Consider the following 22,796-nt stretch of genomic DNA (forward strand, 5'->3'; position numbering starts at 1 on the left):
GCCGGTAACCGGAGTCCAGTGGAACGGCGCAAGAGGCGAATGGGATATGGTACTCCATACAACATAGCAGCCTGTGTGGATCTTGAAATCAGTCCTAGTCCACATTGACTCACATTAACAGAAGCACTCGGCTGCCACGACCACGAGCAAAATTTTCTGTCTTATGCGTTGGACATGATCCATCTTCCGTCATGGTCCTCTTAACTTCCTGGAGATCCATTCACTTCCAATCGGGCCTCTTTCGGTTGAGGCTCCACTCTTTGGTCTCAAAACTTCATGAAACGGTCAACTGATCTCATTCTTGCCCGTTTTATCTACCTACAGTAACTACAGTAAGCCGGACTTTATGCATCCAATTACTACCAGATGGCAATACCAATGTCTTGTTTTCATCATCCCTTCATTTCCCTCACCGACTTCTTCACTACGTCACCAGCCTCATATGGAGCACGGATCTTTAGCCTCTAGCGCATTCTCCAGCCCCCACTGACGGAGAATACCAAGACACCGCATATTTGGCCGATACAGAGGAAACATGCAGAAAACTCCCTGTTCTTACAGCTAAGCTAGTGGGATACCATTTGTCACAGCCTAAAGGGTTATGCGGGCTCGAGAGTTGACTAGGAGTTGTGAGACGCCTAGATAAGACCGGACATAGCGACCATTGTCGCTTAGGCGAACCTTTGCTTTCCCAGCTGAGTACTCCCTTGATGGATAAGGCGTGCGGGGAAAATAGAAAAGTGTGTGCATCGGCGTCAAGGCTGATGATCAAGCTACCAAGGTCCTGCGTCAGATTACAGTGAGTACCTTTGCGATTTGCTACTACTAGTGTTTCGCTCGAACTGCAACATGGATTTTGTTGTTTGAGTGGAACAATCTCTTTTCTTTGCTTTTTTTATCTTTTAAAAGTATGCATTCATGCTTCTCGAACCTGAGATAAAGCGCTCTATGATGACGTGTGTACACACACGTCCACCAAACTGACCAAATTATGAACCAAAAGGACTACTGAAATTAAAGTGACGAATTTGATTTTCAATCTCAACAAGGCAACATAGCGCTCAAATTTAGTGCTTCAGGGAATGTCAGCCATGCGAGTCTAAATATGTCCGAGGTCGCTGATCAACTTACCGAGATGTCTTCCCATTTCTCCCAGCCGCGTCCACGAACTTGAGCCAATTCTTTATCCGTCAGCTGCTTGCCGGTAGTGAAGTATCCCGACTGGATTTTGGCATCAATCTCGACCCTTGAATCACCAGGGATCATCTCGTCGGGAATAGGGATACGCTCGATAATCTTGATACCAGAGTCCACGATGGCGTCGTGCTTCATGTTCGACATTGACAGCATGCGATCTATCTTCGTGATACCGAGCCAGTGCAGAATGTCGGGCATAAGTGCTTGGAATCGCATCTGCAGTGAAGGATGTCAGTATATACAAGCCACGTTAAGTGTCGAGGATCCTTACATCTCGAACACCCGCAATATTCTCTGTCCGAGTGAAGTATTTATCGGCAGTGTCGCCTCCACGCTTGCGCGCATTATAAACAAGATACTTAATCACTTCTCCAAGGGCCCGACCTTCCTTACGGAAGTAGATGACCACACCACTGCCGCCATTCTGTGCCTCTCGGATGGCTTCGCGAATACCGAACGCCAAGTATGGTCGACAGGTACAGATATCTGACTGGAAGACATCACTGCCATTGCACTCATCGTGGACGCGCAGAGCCAGCTTGACATTCTCGTCCGCGATCCGGTCTGGTGGGCCGAAGATGTACACGGTAAGGCCTCCGATTGGTGGCAGGAAGGTTTTCAGATCAGGCCGAGTGATAAGCTCGGGGTAGCTCCCACCAGTATGCTCGAACAAAGTCCGACGAAGAGTGCCTTCGTCAACCCCAAAGCGCTCTGCCACGCCGGGAAGATACCAGACAGGCTCGGCTGCTACCTTAGTGACACGAACCTCGCCGGATGAATCAACAAGGACAGACCCGTCCACCTCCAGCAGTCCATTCTTCACATCATCTGCAATCTCCGCGAGTTTCATGTTAGCTCGAGTGACCGCCATGGTTGGACGGATATCCCAGCCAGCCTCCAGCTCTGCCTTGAACTGGTTGACGATGTCATGGCCGTAAGGGTCTAGAGAGACGATCTTTTTCTTATCGGCCCAGGCAGGCTGCGGGGGAAATTGAACGTCGGCTCAGAGTTACGGAAGTCCGGTCGGAAATCCGCGTCCAAGTCACCAGCGGCAATCGCAAGGGCATTGTAGATGCTGTAACTGCCACCGTGGGCGCCGATGGCATTGCGGCGTTTGACGAGGTTTCCGCTGCGGGACACGACTACCGGACCCCGGGATTTAGCGTCGGGAGCGCCCCACTCAAGGGGGACGGGATCAATGCCGCTCTGGCCTGGGTAAGTAGTCAACTATACTTGATATCAGCATCATACGAACATCCAAGTCAGTACATATCTGATATTCCTCACGATAATATGCTTGCTGTATCGGTGGTTGGGGTCGGTGGGGGCAGTTGGGGATGGTTCTGGCTCCGTTTGTAAGGGCAAGACGGCGGTGGTGACGGGTTCTGTTTTCAACATGGTTACTATGGAAGGGTTTCTCCAGGGTGATGACTCTAGGATGAAGCAAGATTTGAAGAGAGTTTACAGGAGAAAGAAAAGGAAAGGAAAGGGGAGAAAGAGACCTGGAGGAGGGGAAGTACAGAGCCATGTGACCCATGGACTTATCTTTCTCCTCACGTTATCTGAGGGGCTTATCTGCAGGTTTACAAAGGGATACTAAGTAGTATGGATATATGTGTAGGTATAGTACTTTGTATTCATTTTGATTATCATGTAGTATCGTGTACACATAGAATGGCGGTATAATATAATGTGACTAGTTATCTACTGTTTTAGTTTCCCCAGCTTCCCCCCACACCGGTTTCCACCGGAGTTCTTCGGCGTTCAATTTAACTCGTCGGAGTTAGCGAACACCGAAATTCCCTGGATTATTGCATTTTGCCTGGAGACACTACAGATAGACGGAATACCTTAAAGCAGAATTGCCTGTATTTCCCCATGAGGTAAGTGATTTCGGTTCGTATTTCAATGCCACCCGCTAACTACATGTACAGTACCTCGCGTCGTCGGAATGGCAAACCAGCCTCCTGCGAGCCATGTCGCAGAGACAAAGTCCGCTGCGACCATGCATTACCTATATGTACTCGCTGTAGAGATCGGGGCCTCTCCCCGCGGTGCTACTATCACCCCGCTCCCCTGACGAGGCCCAAGGGTCGCCGGATCTTCCCATTGGCAGAGGGAGTTCCCTTTGATCGACCTCCATCAGCAAGGTGCGTCAATTGTAAATTCACTTTTTTGATCTCATTCCAGCCCACATTGAGTCCCCAGTCAATTACAGCCGCCAATGCACTTCTAGCTACGGAGTACATCCATACATATATACATACCAGTCTCTTATGATTTCTGTTTCCCAGGAACCCTCATTCAAGTGGGACATCACTTAACCCCGACGTATCTAATGCGGGACAAGAGAGCTCTACTGGGCGCATAGCCCGTACCCAACCACTGCTTTCTGGGTACTTCGGCCCCACGAGCTTCGTATCCCCTCTAACCGAGGATGTCGACTTGGGGTCGGAAGGTCAGGGCCTGGGCCTGGAGATCGAATCTTCCCAGAGAGTCCTGCCACCATACTGGGTCCACAAGATCTCCGAAATTCTTTTGATACTCAACGATTTTACCAAAGTTGAAGCCCTAATCCGCGATTATTATGCACTAAGCCAAAGCGCGATTATAGCGGCACCATTCGTGCTCAACAGCCTTGGTCCGGTCGGTTCCATGTGCAAAGAGAACATATCAGATCGGAATCTCTCTGATTTCACGTCTTCACTGACGGTGAGCATAATACAAAACACGGCTGAGATTTTCGAGGTTCCGCCCGAGACACAAGGGCGAGACTTCCATACACTATTCACCGGTCCAGCAATCCGCCTTGAGATTATTGGGCTTCTATGCGCTCTCGCTGGTCGAGCAAGGTATCTGGGGCTTGCTAGTGACAGGTTCGAAGATGACCGAACCTCGCGATCTCAATATGCGCATAAGATGCTTGCAGCCAGCGATGCCGCACTGCACATTTGCAAAATCCTTACACCACTCAATGACCTGACGATATGGTTGGTGCATGAGATCCTCCTGCTGTCGGATATAGTACATGGCGATTCAAGTTCGTTTAGCCCGCCCGGTTCATCCAACACCTTGCACTTCCTAACATCGTCTAGGCCCTGCCTGCTGGAAGCGACTAGGCGAACTTTCCACGGACATCTTCGCACTCGGTCTCCACCGTGACTCCAGGACTCCCAATGATCTACCCGAATTCCTGTTAGAGTCACGCCGACGACAATTCGCGGCAGCGTACCAGCTCGACAAGAGCATTGCCACATTCTTAGGCCGACCACCAAGAATACCATGGCGATACGCCGATTGTCGCATGCCCCTTGATATAAGCGATGAGGCACTCGCTACCGATAACAAGGTCTTAAATTATTCCCACGACTATATCGACGAGAATGGCTGGAGTCGCCACGGAGTAGTCCAGCGGTCATCGTGGATACGAGTGCGATTTATCATCAGTACATTTCGGGACGAGATTCTCGAGGTCTCTTTGCAGAACATGACACCCGAGATGGAAAATATGCTCAAGTAGGCCATCCCTTTCTTTCTCTATATTCAGCAGCTGATCCATACAGGGGTATCTCGCAGAGATGTCATCTAGCATGGGATTCGCTCCCCAGTTGTCTACGCTACAGCCCACAATGCTGGGATCAGAATTTACACATAGCAGTGTGTCTCATGATGATTATTTCATATCTGGCATACCTGTACAACGACTTCCTCATCCAGAGACTCATCGCCGGGAAGAATAACCCGCGCGGAAATACAGCACTGCTCGCCGTCAGCGCTGACATATTATCAACCGTCCTGACATTAGGCATGCAGCGCGAACAAATGATCGACCTCCGGCCAGATTTTGCGTGGACGGTAGGTACTAAATACAAAGCTCCTTATACCTATCCTATACTAAATGAATGGCAGGTCCTGCTGTACGGCTTCCCCAGCGCCAGTCTACTCATCAAAGCCCTGCAGCACCAAAAACGCACAGGGGAGCCATTCCTCTACGAAGGGTCCAGATCGGCACTTATCCGCAATCTGAGTGTCTTCATTTCGCATCTTGAATCTATCGTCCGGCCGGATAATGCCAACTATGCTCTCTTTCAACGGGCCAGTCAGCTGTTTTCTAGGATCATTGATGAGATTCTGGAGCCGCAGTCGATTCTTCCGGACTCGAATCTTGAGGATACTTCCGGTTTCGACTTTGATCCGATGATTGAGGTTGATGGCCTGGATTTGTTCACTCACACGGATTTTGGGGTTGCATTTAACCAGTGGTTGTTTTAAACTTGTCTTGCAGTGGCTTCATATATAGTCGTCATGGAAGGGCTTTGTAAATTTGCGTCTGTCGAAGGGGTACATATGTACTTATCAAGTTTATGGGTACATAAGTGTGGTTGAAGCCACCAGAATAACTAAAACGAAACGGGCGCGCGTACTACGCCATCGACGAACCCTCAGAAGGGACATTACTTCATATGTAATATCGCTAGCTCTTGGTCTGGACTGTATGCTCCTGGGACTGAAGAGGATATCCTGCGGAACATGAACTCTCAATCAAGTTAATGATTAGCAAGAGGCTGAGCCACGAGAAGACAGACCTAGGCTCAAAAATAAAATCTCAGATGTATAATGACATCTGCCAGGGCACGAGCAGTACTAGCATCTACCCGAGAGCGACGAGCCGCCGACGTAACGAACTCGATGCAGCCCGAGGAACTGATACCTGGATCTAAGCGGCTGTAGGAAATGGTGGTGGTGACGGAAGTCGGCTGGACGATATCTGCGTGCTTCAACTTCGCGTCGATGGTTACGTTGACGTTATTGCTAAGCTCCCGATCGATGGGTTGGACAGAAAACTGGTTCCATGAGATGAGGAAGATGCACGAGAATCTGAATACATGAAAGATTAATAGGCGCCGAAAGGTGACCCACAGGAATAAGTCAGAATCACATGAAAAGAAAGGAAGACAATCTACAAACAGCCTGGAATGGGAAAAAGATGTCTTTTTGAATAGCAATTGACTTCCTCGACTTCAAGACAGCCGCTTCTTTTGGCATATCTGGCAAATGCAGACCAGGAGAAGTGGAATGGGACGCTGGAGCCATGCGCGCAAATAGGTATCTAATTTCCTCTCCCTGTTGGGCCGCGAAAGAAAAAGAAGAGATTTCGTCACTCTTCAAAGCATGAAACGTGAAATGATTCGTTCAAACCAGAATCTTGAGATTGAAGGTGTCAATGTATGTTGTACACTGACATCGACATTCCGAGCGCTTAGTTGGTCTGGACAAAGTCGGCCTGGGCTCGGGTATTCTTGATAGTCTTCTTAATCATTTCCTCCACTTCATCCCAGTCGCTAGTATCGATGCGGTCGATGACGCACTGGAAGTGTTCTTGGATCTTGCGAAGCATCTCCCACTCATTGCGGTTGGAAACAAATGAGATTGCCACGCCAATGCGACCAAAGCGACCGGTACGGCCGATACGGTGAAGATAGGTTTGGTAGTCGGGTGTGTTGGTGCGCTGACCGCCAGAGTACTCCTCGGGGATATCCTGAAGGCGAGAAAGGTTAGCTTTGAACATAAAGAAGACAAACAATCAACTTACGTAGTTTACAACCAAGGAAACTGTAGAGACGTCGATTCCACGAGCGAGAACGTTGGTCGTGATAAGGACCTTAGCCTCACCGCTGCGGAAAGAATCAATAATCGCGTCACGCTGGGATCCCTCGACACCACCAGTCAATGAGGCAACGGTGTGACCCTCAGCAACCATACGCTTCTCGATCTCAACGGCAGAGGCACGGGTCTATACGGCGATCAGCAATATTCCAAATTTGATCTGGGACGGTACCTACCCGGACGAAAATGATAGAAGACCCGACAGTGAGCAGCCCGTAGAGCTGGACGAGGTTCTGATATTTCTCCTCTTCAGTGCTGCAATCCATGTAGAGTTGTTTGATGCCTTCAACGGTCAACTCCTCGTGTTGGAGGGTGATCTCGTTTGCGGCAGGGGCGAACTTGCCCGCGTAGCGGTAGACGTGAGCGGGGAAGGTCGCGGAAAACAGGACGATTTGAACATTTCGGGGAATCATCCTACCCAGGGGAGACTATTTAGCTGAAAGCTTTAAATGTCGAGGTGTGAAAGTACTTACGCCTTGGCCCGAATGCACTGGTCTCCCAGGCCTTGCTGGTCAAGCATGTTATCGGCCTCATCCAGGACAAGCACCTTCAAGCCGGTAGGGCTCATAATACGCTTCTTAATCATATCCTGAACAGTACCGGGTGTGCCAACAACAACTGAGCAGTCCATCTTCGACGGGCGAGCATTGGAGTCGGCAGGAACAGCAGTGCCAATGATGAGACCATCAAGGAACTGACCCATAATCTGAATCACGCCGACAATCTGGCGAGCCAATTCACGGGTGGGGGCGAGGATCAGAGCTTGCGGCGTCATCTGCAACTGCTCCGTCGAGAGGTCGAGACGACTGAGGATGTTGAGAACGAAGGCTGCGGTTTTGCCGGTACCGGACTGCGATTGACCAACCAAATTCTTCGGGGGGTTGCTCATCAGAAGGGGAAGGGCACGCTCCTGGACCTTGGAGGGCTTGCGGAAGTTCATGGTCGAGAGACCTTTCAGGATGCGCGCATCTCTGGTGTGTCAATCAAGTTAGCTTTGAGGCGTTCATTTGCAAACCATATCAGTAAATAGCACTCACAGGCCCAGATCTTCAAAGCTCTTGACTGAGAACAAGGGGTTGTTGGGGTCCGCTTGCAAGTCACTCAATTTCACCGCAACAGTGTAGTCAGGCTCCTCAAGATTTGCGGAACCCTGCGCGGGGGCAGAGGCCCCGTCCTCATTGGGAGCGGCGGAGACATTGGAGGTATCTGTAAAATCAAAGAAAAGAATATTAGCTATCAGTCGGGGTAGCGCGCGTTTTCCGGTCGTATCGACTGGAGGAATCAGCGACGGTGGCGGTCTCGTTTCGTACCGGTGGGCTTCGTCTCGTCAGGCTTGGTGATGCGGTCAGCCAAGGAGCCCGCAGCAGGCGTGGTCTCTAGATTGTCAGACATTGTACAAAGTCTGGGCGGGTATCTCGAGTGAGTTGGAGAAGGAAAGGTGGAGGGGTGGTCGTGGGGTAAAGAAAAGTTCGAAATGGATTAAGATGAGCGCAGGGGATTTAAGGCGCCAACTGAGGATGACTTCAATTAAGCCTCAGGAGGAACGGAGGGAATCGAAAATCCAACCCAAGGAGAGAAGAGCAATAACCGAAGAAAACAATAGCTCCTCTCACTGAATGGAAGAAAACAGATGACGCCGAAGGATAGGAACTAGTCCGAATTGAGTCAAAGTGAAATAAATGTAATCGTATTGTAATGGATGGGCAGGACACATATTGACTACCAGCAACGTGTATGTTTGGTATTGTAACACCGGGCTTCTCCCCGCCTTGGCCATTGAGCTCATTCTTCCTGTCTAAATGGCCTTATTAGCCTATTGAACACTGCCTAGTTGGAGACGTCGACTATTTTGGCTGACACCAGACAAGTGCCTCATAGACGAGCGGTGCTAACACCAGGCAACCCGATCTCATTGTTCGGTCTTCCATTCCCGCACTGTCCCATGCGCGTCTGCCTTGGGATCTTAATCCAGCCATGGCGGCCGCAGACGTTGCTCCCCAATTTGGAGCAGAGTTAAAGGTATCGATACTCTACAGTGATAGTCGCAGATACATAGCTAACTGGGTTAATTTGTCTAGGATTCCTTCAAACCAGTTAATAGTTGGGTATGATCCCGATCTCATTTCCCCGCAACGAACCCGTCGGATCACCTTATGTGCTTGAAGTGGAGCTAATGCAAACATGTTGCACAGGTATCAAATGGCATATCATGGGTAGACGAGATACACCAATTTTATCGCGAGCGCAGTGCCATCGAGAAGGAGTACGCATCCAAGTTAACGGCCCTTTGCAAGAAGTACTATGACCGCAAGTCGAAGAAGATCAGCCCTTTGAGTGTGGGCGATACACCCACCTTAACCCCCGGCTCCCTCGAAAGCGCATCGCTCACTACCTGGACTACACAATTGAACGCCGTGGAATCCCACGCCGCCGAACGAGACAAATTTGCCTCAGAATTGGTAGTGCAGGTGGCGGATCCTCTGAAACAAGCTGCCACCCAATATGAAGAGATTCGCAAATGCCATGTTGAATATCATGGAAAGTTAGAAAAGGAACGGGAGGCAGCATTCGGTGATCTCAAGAAAGCGAAGGGCAAATACGATGGCGCATGTCAGGAGGTTGAATCTCGCAGAAAGAAAATGGAGTCCGCTTTTGACCATGGCAAGAGCAAAGCACAAGCAGCATATCAACAGCAAATACTGGAGATGAACAACTATAAGGCATGGCTCACGCAACCGCGAACCTCGTGTCCTGATGCTAACTTTCGGGTAGAACCTCTATCTCATCAGCATCAATGTGACAAATAAGCTCAAGGAGAAATTTTACCATGAATATGTCCCTGAGGTGATCGATGTAAGATGAACCTGCCACTCCCCATACCCTGGATCGATTGTACTCATATTCCCGGCCAGGGCTTACAAAACCTCAATGAAACACGAGTCGCAAAATTGAACTTGATATGGTCGCTCGCCGCCCAACTTGAAAAGGCATCTCTTTCAAATAGCACAGAGCACATGGCCAACCTTCTTATCGAAATCCCACGCAACAACCCGCATCTAGACTCCATGATGTTCCTCCAGCACAATGTGACTCAATCGCAGGAGCCCGCAAACCTAGGATTCGAACCGAGTCCAGTATGGCACGACGATGCTTCAATCATCGCCGATGAAGCAGCCAAGGTCTTCCTGCGCAATGTCCTGAGTAAGAGCAAAACTCAAATCCGCGAACTACGCGTCGAGTCCGACCGGAAGAAGCGCGAGGTCGAAGGAAGCAAGAAAGTGCGCGAAAATATTCAACATGGCAAAGATAATCGAAACGAGTTAGATGTCGTGCGATCCATTTTCTACATTCAAGAATCCCTTCACGAGGTTGATCGCAAGTGGGTTACGGCCGAGGTAGAAACGGCAACTATCATGGCAGTGGCTGGAGATTTGTCGTTGGGGGCCCAGAACCACAATTTCCGCTCTCAGACATTCAAGATCCCGACAAATTGCGATCTTTGCGGTGAGCGAATCTGGGGCCTGTCCGCCAAGGGCTTTGATTGTCGGGATTGTGGTTACACCTGCCATAGTAAATGTCAAATGAAGGTGCCTGCGGAGTGCCCGGGTGAGCAAACGAAGGAAGACAAGAAGAAACTCAAGGTCCTGCGACAGGAACAGGCTGGTGCCATGCCTGCTGTGGATATCGGCACACCTACGGCTTCCACTGCCGCCCCGTCCCTGACGCGGCAAAACACAATGAACTCTCTTAGCTCAGGATATGCGGCCAGTACGGCTCGGTCGGTATCGAACGTTGCTACTCAGCCCACAGCAGAAAGCCCAGCAGAGGAGCCCCCAGCTCCCGTTGCAGAGACGAAGCCAGCTGCCACTGCCCCAAGGAGGAACCGGGTGCTAGCACCACCTCCGACAGCATACATGACTGCACCTCCACCTAGCGACACTGGCATGAGCTCGAAATCCAAAGAGCCACGAGGTAAGATGCTGTACGCGTATCAAGCCACCGGCTCGGATGAGGTCAGCGTGGAAGAGGGGGACGAAGTGATGATCCTCGAACCAGATGGTACGTCCTCTTATCCTACCGTTTACACCAATTCCTAACAATTGCACAGATGGTTCTGGATGGATGCGTGTGCGAGCCGGAGCCAACGAAGGGCTTGTTCCGGCTTCATATGTCGAAGCCGCCCCAACACCATCCCCCGTGCCATCCGCTAGTCCCAGTATGCCTGAGCGACCTGGGTCAACCTACTCGAATTCTTCGGCATCCCTGGCAGGAAGCGCGGCGCCGAAGCGTGTCGGACCAGCCGTCGCGCCCAGACGCGGAGCCAAGAAATTGCAATATGTCGAGGCATTGTACGACTACGAAGCCCGCAGCGATATGGAGTGGAATATGGCAGAGGGTGACCGCTTTGTCCTGATTAACCGGGATAGTGGCGATGGATGGGCGGACGTCGAACGGGGCGGTGTTACGAAGAGCGTTCCGGCGAACTACATCCAGGAGGTGTAGTTGGGACGGATTGTACTCACTGACCTCCGTGCATTTTTTTCACTTGTCTGTTTCCTTATAGCGTCCAGGCTTGCTTTCTCTTATTTTTGTTCACTCTGTATAGTCGGCGTATCAGTGCCGTTCCGTCATTTACATCAGCGAGGAGCATTGGGGGCATTCGTGCTTGGCATCCATTCGCGAGACTCGGATAGAGCATAGGACACGTTGTTTCCATTGATTCCACATGAAAGTTATAACTGTTCCCGTTGGTAGCAGTGCAGATGTAAGATATATCACAAACAGCGGGAGCCAATGCTTCCACTCTTCCATTTTGTATATACGTCTTCAACCTCTTCCAAGAGATAAAATCATCAATCATCAGGCGAGTTCTTGACCGGGTTCGCAGCCCGGACCCCTCATGTTATTGGGCCGGTGGGAATCCGGTATCCAGATGCTCAAACCCTGTCTCAGCCGACCACATATACCTAGACCAATCTTCCACATGGAACATTTCCTCCATAGCCGGCAAGTCCAAATCCATATTGATGTTGACCTCATTCAAATACCCCAAAGTGTTATCACCCAGTTCCAGCGCCGGGTCCAGCGAGAAATCAAAGGGGTGCACCCCATCGAGCGGACTAACCATAGGCAACGTCTGCGCAGGCTGGGCCGCCGAAACCGCCAGCGAAGAAGGCTGCAGAGAATACGCCGGATCGAACAAAGCCGCAGCCGTCCCCTCCTCCCCCTCCGAAACGGGATACTCATACAACGACCCAGGCGCCGAATGCGAAAGCGAACCCTGCTCAGCGCTAAGCGTCCGACCCGACTCTAACCCGGGCACCGCCGACCCAGAAAACGACACAGTATGTCTAGCGGAATCAACCCTAGACACGGAGCCGTCGGAGCCAGACCAATCTCCCAGCGCATCATGGTAGATAGTCGTCTTTCCAGGCGACGAAGCGGACGAAGTCGAACATGCCGACTTCGACCCAGACCTAGACTTGGACTTCGAGGTTGTCACGACGGTCTTCCCCGCCGAGATCGAGCCCGTTGGACTTGGACCTGGGCCGGGACGTGGGGCAATGGGGAGGAACCCGTTCGGATTTTGCCGATGGATTCTTCCGCTCGAGGATTTCTAGAAAAAGAGCAAACACCAATCAGTACCATGGCGTTTGCAATTTCTCTTCTTCTTTTTTTTCCCTGCCGTGAGAATTCCGGGTTTGGCTTTGTTTTTGTGTTTGCGTTACTTTTGGACATTTGAGCTCTGCGTCGCGCTTTGCGCGGGCATGCTCGATTGGAGATGTGCAGGGTGTTGCGTTGCACATTGTGCATGTTGCGAAGGGTCGGCCTTTGCGCTTGATGCGGATCAGTGGCCGATCTGGGGGGTTGTTAGGTTAGTTTTTAGCTTTGGGGAATACATATGTAGGGAAATGGGGATGTTTGGATATAGTATGTGTTTTATACTAGAAGAGGTATGGGAAAGAAAAAGAAAATCCGACAACTGTGAGTACTAACCATGATGTTTGCAGCTGGTCACACGGTGGCCCCGTATACAAGCTTCACACGCCCACTTTTGACCGTCGATAAGCATTCCTTAAGATGAGAGGTGGTGTGTGGACGGGGACAAGCTTATATACCTTTTTCCCCCTAAGATCGTCCTATGTAGGACTGAGGGGTCAACCGGGATATTGAGATGACACAAATTTTTCATTTTTTTTTCTTTCTCATTACATATTCCATTACCTCGGAATAGACGTCTGTGTGCGAGAAACCCTATGATTCGACAGCCACAGGATCGACTGGGACTGCATTTGGAGGGTTCAGTTGTGGCTTTGGTGGCTTTTTCAGGGTATCTTTTGCTTTCTTTCGCTTTTGACTGGAGCTTGGGCCATAGTTTCATCTTACTATGCGGTACTTTTGTTCCGGACGTGGGTCTCCGACAGAAGATACCAAAAAGGGTAAAACGGTTGTGTGGTGTAGTATAGTACATATCTAGACTGGGGGATAGCTGTACATACTATAGCTATGAGGGATTTTCGTATTGGAGAAGTCCCAGTTCATATTAACAACTCCAATCTCCTAATAATTTCCCTAAAATCGGATACTACCCAGATTTTCGAGATTTTCCAGATTTTCCAGATTTTAGAAATGCCTCATACATTTGCATCTCTTTTTCACGTGGATCTGAACTCGGTAATCGAGACGCCCGTTCCACCATGGGGCTGCATCTGGAGGTGGCTGTGCTGTTGGATTTCCTATTAACCATTAACCGCAATAACCTGGTTTTTGTTTCATCTCTTCTTCTCTGCGAATACATATATACTCGACTCTTTATGTCAGTTTCTCACTCTAATCTTCTTCTATCTCTTATTTCCCTTCTCTCTATAAGTATTGAAAAGAAACGAGAAAAAGGGAAAAAAACAAGCTCTCTTTCAGCTGTCAGCTCTCCCACCAATCATAACGAAAAAAGGATCTTACCGCCCCACCTGCAATATGCAGTATGCGCCATTTATATATTCCTGAGGCATTTTTCCTTTCCACTGGTTTTCTCAAACCCTTTCTCGTTTCGACTGATTTCACAGATTTCACCGATTTGACTGAAATAATTCTGGCGCCTGTTGGGTCACTTGGGTCACACGGCATATGATGCGTTGGCCTTCTTTTTCTCCTTTCCTGTGCGGAGATCGCCTATCCCGTCAGAGGGGAAAAAAACTGGACAGCATTCAACGGGTAGGCCCTTCGACATCTCTGATTCCAAGTCAGCAATGGATTCAAACAACCTTGAAAGTTATACTATCCTCAACCCCGGGATAATGATTGTCTTCCCATGGGCTCAGTCGATATCCAGGTGCATCTGTCAGCTAGGAACCGCCCACAAATATTCGAATTCTCATAATCGATCCAAATACCTGGACGACGAGCATATCGCAAGATAAGATGTCTGCCATGATTATCTCGACTGTACCAACGATGTCTATGAACGCATGTGACATTTAACACTCGCATTAACTCGATCGCGGCAGTTAACATGTCAAGAGAATATCATATTAGGAGTTTCAAGAAGATGGGAGTCTCAAGAAAATCAGTCCAGCACAAGGTGCGGACATGGCTATTTATATTAGTGCCCAGCATTTCCCCTGAACGAGCAATATTGTCGGTATTGCAAGGATTGCTTGGAACACCCGTGCAGGGACAGCACCCCGTTCGCTGAGTTATATGGCTCATATCAATATGTTGCGCCCCCGGTTCAGGCAGGGTTTTATATGGCGGTGATAATACCCTCGTCGGGTCTTTCGTTTCACCGCATGGTTGCTACTGGAACTTACCTAGGTAGTTTACACCGACTATTTGACTAATGTAGAGTTTGCACCTCACGAGCATTAACGCATACCTGAACATCCCAATTTGGATTCGGAGTTTCTTTCGATTCAAGCTAAAAGTAATAGAATCACCAAGTCACTTCTCAACAAACCCCGATAATAACATCGAAGCGGTCGTCAGGGAGCATCTGGGAGATCATGTAATGCTCTCCACTCCCAGGAGCCTGCTGAACATGCAGGTGGCAGCTGTCGCATATTATAATCCTGGTATAACCTGTGCCATCGTGAATCGTCTTTATATAAGTTAGGATGCCACCACACATCATCTACCCGGTTTCCTGGGTAGGCAGTGCAAAATATACCTGAATATATTATATTCGAAATCGTACATCACCCCGAAGGGTGGATAACAAACACATCGCTGTAGGTACGTAACCTTGGGATATTCATACATGTATAGCTTCGCTCTTGCCAAAATGGCACTTGCCTATACTCCATATTGGCATTGTGAATAGAAATACTGAATTTTGTTTGCCCCGGTCAACATTGCCAATGCACAGCTGTCTCTCTTCTCTGATCTGACCCCAGCATCACAAGTATGTGTGCACAGCAAGCAGACATTCCATTAACCAACTCATGAATCCACCGGCGACTGCACCCACTGTCTTGTCTCAGGATCAAGACATTCTCCCTCTGCCTCTTTCCACTCCCTCACCACCAAAGCCGCTCTCTCCTTCGACCTCGGCGTAATCCTCGCCGGGAACTCCTCAGGCATACACACAAATCCCTGCGTCAAGCGATCGGGATCAGGCAAAATCAGAGATCCCGCGGCATCAGTCTCCGGCGCGATATCAAACGCCCACAGAATGCGCGACATGCCAAGGAACAGACTGCGCTCGGCAACATGCATGCCGGGACATATACGACGGCCCGCACCAAAGGTGAACACATCCCGCTTTGCCGGATCCGGGTTCGCCGCCGCCTCCCCAAAGCTCTGGTAATCGTCGTGGTACCGATCGGGATTGAATACTCGCGGGTTTGGATGACGAGCCGGATCCATGTGGATGCCCCATACGTTGTTCATCACCCCAGCCCCCTTGGGTATAAAGTACCCCTTGTACTCGTCGTCTTGTGTGACTGCGTGTGGAACGGCTCCGAGGATGGTCGTCGGCATCCAGCGGACTGTCTCTTTCATGCAGCCCCGTACGTACTGTAGTTCGGACAGGTCCTCCATAACGGGTAAGCGACCTGAACCCACCACCCTTTCGATCTCTTCTTGGGCTTTGCGTTGGATATCGGGGTATAGTAGCATGGCTTGAACGAAGGCATATAGCGTGCTCGATGTCGTGTCTGAGCCGGCTTCTAGGAGTGTTCCGGAGATATAAGCTGCTTGGTCATCGCTGAAACCGTCTTCTTTCTGCGCCTTGTACATCCCCGCGCAGAAGCATGGCTTGATTGTGTTTTGTTCAACCTCTTCTTTTGCTCGCAGCCAATGGCTCAGATACAGTGCTTTCTCCTTTTTGTGGAGGTCCTTTGCTTTCTGTTGTGCTGGGAGAAGGAATTCGGGTAGTTTTCGTAGCCATGGGAAGAAGTCAATGATCGCTGCTGTTCCGGTTTGGTTGAGGTCGGCGAATTCCGAGAAGCCGTTGAACAGTTGCATCATTTTCTCGTCTTCGTATGTAGGCGTGCGCCATCCGAAAACCATTGTGGTCGTCAGGGCGTTTGAGTATCGTCGAATGTGCTTCAGGAATCCTTCTGGCTCTGTTAGGAGCTGGTATAGCATTTGACGATTCTCTAGCATTTGGTAGGGTAGATATTTCTTGGATGTCGTAACGTTAAGCAAGCCATGCACCATTTTGCGAAACTAGAATCAAGTTAGCAGAAGTATCGCAATAATTATCACTCTCAAGTCATGCATACCCCACGCCATGTTGGTCCGTAGCCCTAAGGTGGAAGGTCTAGTTAGCTACAAGACACACCCGAAAATCATTTTGTTTGGCTTCACGGCTTACCATCATCAACATTCTGAGATCACCGCTGCACAAGATCTGGCCAATATATAACTCTGGGCGGTGCGAATATATACCACTTCTTTTATCCAAAAGCTCTTTGACTGCCTCGTCACTGGATAGTACAATCAGACACTTGGTGCCTAGCATCAAACTGTAAATTGGGCCATATTCACGAGCCCATTTTTCGAATTGGAGATGAGCATCTTGAGAGGGCATCTAAAGGCGATAAGTTAGCGCAACGTCCCTCATGTAGAAGCACTTTATCGCATACTTGATGAATGTTGCCCAAGATGGGCCATGTTGGAGGACCAGGGGGATAGTTCTTTGGTCGATGTCCAATTCTGAGGATGCGCGAAAGAAGTACGACAGAAATCGCTGCCCCTAGTACCACGGTAATTGGTAGCATTTTGGATGTTTCAAGATATTTTACAGCCCAGTAAATCGAAGCTGCACTCCTAAGAAAAGAATTGACATTGCGATCAAAGTATCCTAGCGATATCCCTTGATATATAAATACGATTGCCTATATCCCTATTTTCATGTTCTAGCATGGCTCAACCCTAGTATATTTGTCGATCTCGGAGCGGAGTGGGTTGTGTATACCTGCGGATGCGGAGGTGGGCGTCGGAGTACGTCGGAGTCCATGTGGGGGAATCGTCATCGAAATGCATTGCCTCAACTCTTCCAGTGGTTATAGCGGCCTATCATTGTAGACTAATCTTTTTGGGAAAACTCCCTCTAAAAGGAGTCGTGCTAATGTTGAAGGTCCGATGCTCTTAGGCAATAGTGAGCCGGCGTGACGTCTTTCTGATCAATGTAAAATGGCATGGCAAAAGTTTGTGTCAGGGCATAGAGATTTATATAGTTTAGAATAGCTTCGTCTTCATCTTCTTTCCTATCTTAAAGGGCACAATCACACTCTTATTGCTGTCATGTCTTTTTTTGGTTGTCTTCTTCCCCATCCTCATGTTGTAGCGGGTTATTGAACCTTATCTAGGTACGTATAACTTCACAGAGAATACTGCGTATATAGCACGTGTCTTATGCGTAACTGACGAGCAAAGTCTTCACTAGGCCGCGCTTCATCAGTTATACTTGCGAACTTGCGATATACTGCCCCTGAGCAAGTGACTACACTCGTTTGCGCTCATCCATTACCACGTCACAAAGTCACAGCATTGAGTATCCTGCTTTCTCTCAAGGGACGTCTCTACCCCAAATTTGAGAGCAACATGCCCATACTGACCTCTCCCACCCGTCCTTTCATAGACGAGGGTCCATCAAACGGTGCCCGCCTTTTTGGAGGGCCTATTCAAAAGCAGATGCTTTCGGTGATGCAGTGCTTAAGTCCAATCACACCCATTTAGAATACTGGTATATCTTTGAGATTACCGAATAAGTACATGATAGGGCAAACCAGGAAGAATGTAACCACAGATCGAAGTTATGGAACGGTATACGGGAATATAGTCAGTCTGGTATTTAGGAGCAATACCAAATAGGACTTGAAATGTATATCTGGTCCTACATCCGATATAGAAGCTGGTTGTGAATTTTCTGCCTGGACTCGGATGGGCTTACCAACCTTTAAACCTCATGGTTATCGCACGCTTATACCACTTCTGGGAGACAATAAGATCGTACCAAACACCACTGAGATCTGTTTTATTTGCCATATTTAGAATATACCAGTGGAGGCGCAGTAAACACCAGAGCCTGCAGTGTGGGTTGAGTGAGTGGAGCCAGAAGATAATGCCAAGTACAGGGTAGAGGAATCCTAGAGCACTGAAAATGCTTTGCAATAGAGACATAGATGCATTTTAGCCGCCTAGGGCTGTGAATTCGAAAATCAACTCAAGCCCAAAATAGTTTCCAAGTGATGTGCACAAGAATAGTTGGCCGCTTACGCGGCCGTAGTCTTGATAGTGGTCTTCTGCTTTTTATTTCTTGTTAGTGGGTTCTCTGGATTATCTGGTAATATTGATATTCCCTGCCACTTCTCAGTTCCTCGCGTGGATAGCAGGAAAGGACAAAAAAGGCTTAATTTGTGCAAGGTGACTTTCCTTTGTATGACCTCTGACTGTTGATTTATAATCTTACGGGAAGAATTAAGGTAGTTTTTGACTTGGCCATGTGATTTGCTTACGGCTACCCGGTGGATCTCTTGGCGCGTCAACAGCTTGCACCGTTATCGATTTCAATTCTGTTGCCTTCAATGTTCTCAAGCAACTGTACTAGTTCTGGCTCTGGTATTACGAACCGGGGAATGGCGGTCTGAGAGCTTTGTAGCTAGACAAAGTCTATATAGTATATTCACTCCTGGTTAGTAGGGTTTCTTTTTAGAGTACGCAAGGTTGAGGTGTTAGGGAGATGTAACAGGGAGCAAGCAAAGCCTGTGTCTTATGACTTCTTGCTTAATATGTTCTCTAACCCGTAGGGAGTTCACAGGTATCAGGAAATATATGTCCACCGTCATCAATCACCAAGTCGGATAAGCAAGGCTTAACTCCGTGCCAAGACCACTCAGCCACGGCTATACGTGATCCAATAAGCGCCAAGAAGTCATCCTCATGTTGAGGGAAACAGTAAAATCAAACTTCAGCCCAGGAAATTAGCTCAAAACTCAAATTAACCTTGGAAGCCTCTATATAAACCAACTGACGCCCCCAAATTTCTGACTAGGGCACTTATCCATTGCAAAGCTGTCCAGGTGAACTTCGAACCCTTAACTGGTTTCACCAGAATGCTCTTTCGGCCGTTATTTACCACATGCTTCGTCCTCCTCCTCAGCTTCCTAGCTATCGGTACACCCATAGGCGTTCGGTCTCTGCGGATTCCTGGGCCTGGTGACACCCTCGAAGCTACGTCTCAGACGATAGTACAACCGCAAACAATTCACGATGCGACATCAACAAATGCGCTTCACCCGAAAGTCGAACAAAATCGCGACACAATACCCGGGCTCCACGAAACAACAATAGACTGGAGAGAGGATGGCTCTGAGTCTCTCAGACTAGAATCAGAACGTGAGGCTGGATTCCTTCCGGGGTCCTACCATGAAAGGTAAACGCTACATCTTACATCCAGTTGCAATCATCTAGTCACTAACAGAATTTGCTAGTGACGACCCATTACCACAGTTTTGGCCTTTATTCAAAATCTGTATTATTTCAGCAATAGCGATCTGTGTTCTCAAGATAGTCCGGGACTTGAGAAGATAGCAATATACGAAAACAAAGCGTGACATGCATTCATTTCTTGTAGTGAAACCCTTAATCGTACAGCAGGGACCGACGTTCATATCTGGAATGTCTGAAAGCCCATAATCAGATCATTTACCTGACGCATACTAGTTTGATCATATCGATTCAGGATCGGGTCCAGGGGACCCTCATCAAGCGGCTCCAATTCATTCTCTGTCTTGGACGTGCCAAGTACGGCCAATCGATCTGCCATCAGGTGGGCTAGAAGCCAGTACTCAGGGGAATAGCGGCAGAATCCCATTCGTCTCCAAAGATCCTCTGGTTGGATGTGCGGGTCTTCGATTGTCATGTGTGGCATGACTCCTTGTGGGAATGTCGACGAGAACAAGTGCCAGATATCTCGCCAGTTGCTGAGTGCATTTTGTATCGGGGCTCGGAGTTGAAAGCTTCCCACCGCGCTGCGGAATTGGAATATCTGTGAATGGATTCCTGATGGTTACAATATTAACAGAATTGCACCGTGGGGGCTTGTATTGTGACTTACCTGATGTTAACGCAAATAAATTCAGTGGACCCAGGGTAGCGAGAAGGTGCCGGATATTGACGGATAAGTCGTCTTTACATATCGACTCGAATGACCCCCGCAACGAGATCGTCCAGTAGAGACTTCTTGCAGGCAGGAAGAGTTGGAGCTGGTGGTGGCATTGGTCTGCCGTTGTCGCCTGGAAGCAAGCTTCTGGTGTTGCCATATGCATCCTCATTTCTTTGATGACCATCCGCGGAGGAAGGTTGTTAAAAATGACGAATGCTGAATCTAGTAAAAAGATCCAAGTGAATACACTGTAATATAGGAGTATCAGTGCCTAATTCTTCAAGCACAACAGTGAGACTCACCGGATGAGTTCCTCTCTAGCTGCATATTCTTTCCATTCGAACTCATGGCGGCCTTGCTCGCTGTAATTCAGGTGTCTCGCTGCCGTGATACTAATGTCACGAGCGGTCTTTTATGGTTTTTATGATTAATACACTAATGAGATACAGACCGGAAGATACACTTACAGATACCAAAGTAGCGAAACGATAACGTCGAATGCGGCTCTTGCTCGCATCCGTGCCCTCCCAATTCTGATAGAGACAGACTATATAGGCAGCCTGTACAGCCTGGATTTTGCGTCTTTGAATGGCCATGTCGCCTGAAGATTGGTAGGCCAAATCACTGTTGAAATCGTCGTCAATGAAAACCATTTCTTCCACACAGTTGAACCAGGTTCGTGCATCTTCATTGTCAGGCATATCAGGTGATACGCAGGCACCTTTTCAATGATTAGCATTTACAACACCCTGTAATAGGAGACAGACTCACCAATTAGAGCCATTGCAGCTAGGACTGTTGGCTTCGCTGCAAGCATGTCGAAGGTAGGTCGGTGCACAAAGTTCACATTAGGATGCCATATAGCCCAATAGAATCCCATGAACCTTCTTATGTTCGAAGGAGAAAAGAATTGCAGACATGCATCCCTGAGTGCTGATGACCAGTCCAAGGTGACAGAACTGTTGCGCGGTTTGATCGTGACGACTTCTTCAATTAAGAGAAGGATCTCGTGCGTCTTCAAGGAAAGTGGATCATTGAACCAATCCAGTGTTAAGTCGCTAGTTGAGCTTGTGTCACTATTATTTTCCAGTACCAGAGATGGAACATCCATGCTCAAGGCCGGCATTGACATTATTCTCTGCTGTAGCTGTGACAAGATCTGCTGGTCCAAGCTGGCAGCAACTTGTTCTCTTTGCTCTTGGGTGCCGCAATCAAAGCTCGATACTAGACCTGTGTTGCTAGTAAACTTGTCGAGAAAGTGCAGCGATTTCCGGGGGTTGTCACTAGAAACAGGTTCAAAAGTTGCCGGGGTTTCGGGAGCTAAAGCCGAGAAGTTAGGCCAAATCGGACTTGCACATTGCATAGAAGCTGGATCAAGGAAGGTATCGATCGGACTTGTGCCAAAGTTTTGCAAGTCCTCCAGGGTGAAGCCCCACGGCATCATTGTATTAGACGCCGAGGGCGGTGGCGGTGGGTCCGTAAATTGAGCATTCATGTCTTGGTCTTTCGGGATATCCTTGGCGGGGCTATGCTGGCTTGGCCGTGGTGAAGGCCCTGTGTCTGTGGCATACCAACAGTGGGCACCTCTTTTGGCACAGCTGTGACATGGTTGATGGGAGCTACAGGCCTTCTTCTGACGGACGCAGCGATCGCAAGCCCGTCTTCGAGTACTTGCCCTGGATGCGCCGCCATCACAGGTTCGTAGATGTCGCTTGAGAACATCAGCACGTTGGAAAGCCCCGCCACACGAATGACATTGGTATGGCCGCTGTGATGTATGGGAGCTGATATGGCGAAACAAGTGTTCGCGTCGCTTATATCGCTTGGGGCATAATGAGCACTCGTATTTCGACGTTTCTGATGTCTCAGGGCTTCCTGTCAAAGAATGTTTCGACATTTTTCGAGAGAGATTTATTTTGGACCAAGTCCGGGGAGCGTCAATGTCCGGGGAAGTATTCGCGGGGAGAGCGGTGGGGCGACAAACGTTAGAGTTCTAGCGCGGATGCGTTGATCGGTAATTGGGTGTCGGTCTACCTAGGTTCGATTCTTCAATTTCTTTCACATATGCCGACCATCTGGTGGTAGATGCCCTCGTGCCATGTTAGGCATGACATCCCATGAGCTCGTCCCAAACCACCCAAAAAGGGGGTTGTAAAAAAGGGGGATAATCCAGTACCAAGCTTATATATAGTTGCAAACACTTATGACTATGCAGGTATCCGAATCACTCACTGCGTTTGCTACTTTTCCCATAGTTATCGTTTAAATTCTCTAGTTCTTCTATATTTAGCCGATGGACTCTCCTATTAGACTCGATAGTACT

At 48.9% G+C, this 22,796-nt stretch overlaps 8 protein-coding genes across 8 annotated transcripts; 3 read left to right on the forward strand and 5 right to left on the reverse strand.

Annotated features, from left to right (window-relative positions):
- Positions 1–1,075: 1,075 nt before the first annotated feature.
- N7489_002635 (putative GTP cyclohydrolase II) lies at positions 1,076–2,595 on the reverse strand (the record flags this gene model as incomplete). The annotated part of the gene is given in 5 exon segments (XM_056708390.1): positions 1,076–1,099; positions 1,132–1,413; positions 1,469–2,199; positions 2,211–2,424; positions 2,485–2,595. 5 exon segments carry the CDS (start codon positions 2,593–2,595, stop codon positions 1,076–1,078), a joined length of 1,362 nt encoding a protein of 453 aa, XP_056572692.1.
- Positions 2,596–3,075: 480 nt separating this feature from the next.
- Positions 3,076–5,469, forward strand: N7489_002636 (uncharacterized protein; the record flags this gene model as incomplete). The annotated part of the gene is made up of 6 exons (XM_056708391.1): positions 3,076–3,080; positions 3,132–3,347; positions 3,492–4,237; positions 4,293–4,713; positions 4,761–5,052; positions 5,107–5,469. 6 exons carry the CDS (start codon positions 3,076–3,078, stop codon positions 5,467–5,469), a joined length of 2,043 nt encoding a protein of 680 aa, XP_056572693.1.
- Positions 5,470–6,457: 988 nt separating this feature from the next.
- On the reverse strand, positions 6,458–8,256 carry dbp5 (ATP-dependent RNA helicase DBP5; the record flags this gene model as incomplete). The annotated part of the gene is made up of 6 exons (XM_056708392.1): positions 6,458–6,736; positions 6,791–6,991; positions 7,041–7,278; positions 7,338–7,835; positions 7,902–8,070; positions 8,175–8,256. 6 exons carry the CDS (start codon positions 8,254–8,256, stop codon positions 6,458–6,460), a joined length of 1,467 nt encoding a protein of 488 aa, XP_056572694.1.
- A 582-nt stretch (positions 8,257–8,838) lies between these two features.
- On the forward strand, positions 8,839–11,367 carry N7489_002638 (putative actin polymerization protein Bzz1; the record flags this gene model as incomplete). Its single annotated transcript, XM_056708393.1, has 5 exons — positions 8,839–8,883; positions 9,057–9,584; positions 9,637–9,717; positions 9,777–10,923; positions 10,973–11,367. 5 exons carry the CDS (start codon positions 8,839–8,841, stop codon positions 11,365–11,367), a joined length of 2,196 nt encoding a protein of 731 aa, XP_056572695.1.
- A 400-nt stretch (positions 11,368–11,767) lies between these two features.
- Positions 11,768–12,937, reverse strand: N7489_002639 (uncharacterized protein; the record flags this gene model as incomplete). The annotated part of the gene is made up of 3 exons (XM_056708394.1): positions 11,768–12,481; positions 12,594–12,724; positions 12,862–12,937. The coding sequence occupies 3 exons, from the start codon at positions 12,935–12,937 to the stop codon at positions 11,768–11,770; spliced, it is 921 nt and encodes a 306-aa protein (XP_056572696.1).
- A 2,363-nt stretch (positions 12,938–15,300) lies between these two features.
- N7489_002640 (cytochrome P450) lies at positions 15,301–17,084 on the reverse strand (the record flags this gene model as incomplete). The annotated part of the gene is made up of 4 exons (XM_056708395.1): positions 15,301–16,530; positions 16,587–16,610; positions 16,679–16,894; positions 16,950–17,084. The coding sequence occupies 4 exons, from the start codon at positions 17,082–17,084 to the stop codon at positions 15,301–15,303; spliced, it is 1,605 nt and encodes a 534-aa protein (XP_056572697.1).
- Positions 17,085–19,421: 2,337 nt separating this feature from the next.
- N7489_002641 (uncharacterized protein) lies at positions 19,422–19,745 on the forward strand (the record flags this gene model as incomplete). The annotated part of the gene is made up of 1 exon (XM_056708396.1): positions 19,422–19,745. The coding sequence occupies one exon, from the start codon at positions 19,422–19,424 to the stop codon at positions 19,743–19,745; it is 324 nt and encodes a 107-aa protein (XP_056572698.1).
- Positions 19,746–19,975: 230 nt separating this feature from the next.
- N7489_002642 (putative C2H2 transcription factor) lies at positions 19,976–22,370 on the reverse strand (the record flags this gene model as incomplete). Its single annotated transcript, XM_056708397.1, has 5 exons — positions 19,976–20,370; positions 20,426–20,721; positions 20,776–20,882; positions 20,941–21,194; positions 21,245–22,370. The coding sequence occupies 5 exons, from the start codon at positions 22,368–22,370 to the stop codon at positions 19,976–19,978; spliced, it is 2,178 nt and encodes a 725-aa protein (XP_056572699.1).
- Positions 22,371–22,796: the final 426 nt, after the last annotated feature.

This window comes from Penicillium chrysogenum (genome assembly GCF_028827035.1).
Source record: "Penicillium chrysogenum strain IBT 35668 chromosome Unknown utg000001l_segment0_segment0, whole genome shotgun sequence".
Lineage (NCBI taxonomy): Eukaryota > Fungi > Ascomycota > Eurotiomycetes > Eurotiales > Aspergillaceae > Penicillium > Penicillium chrysogenum.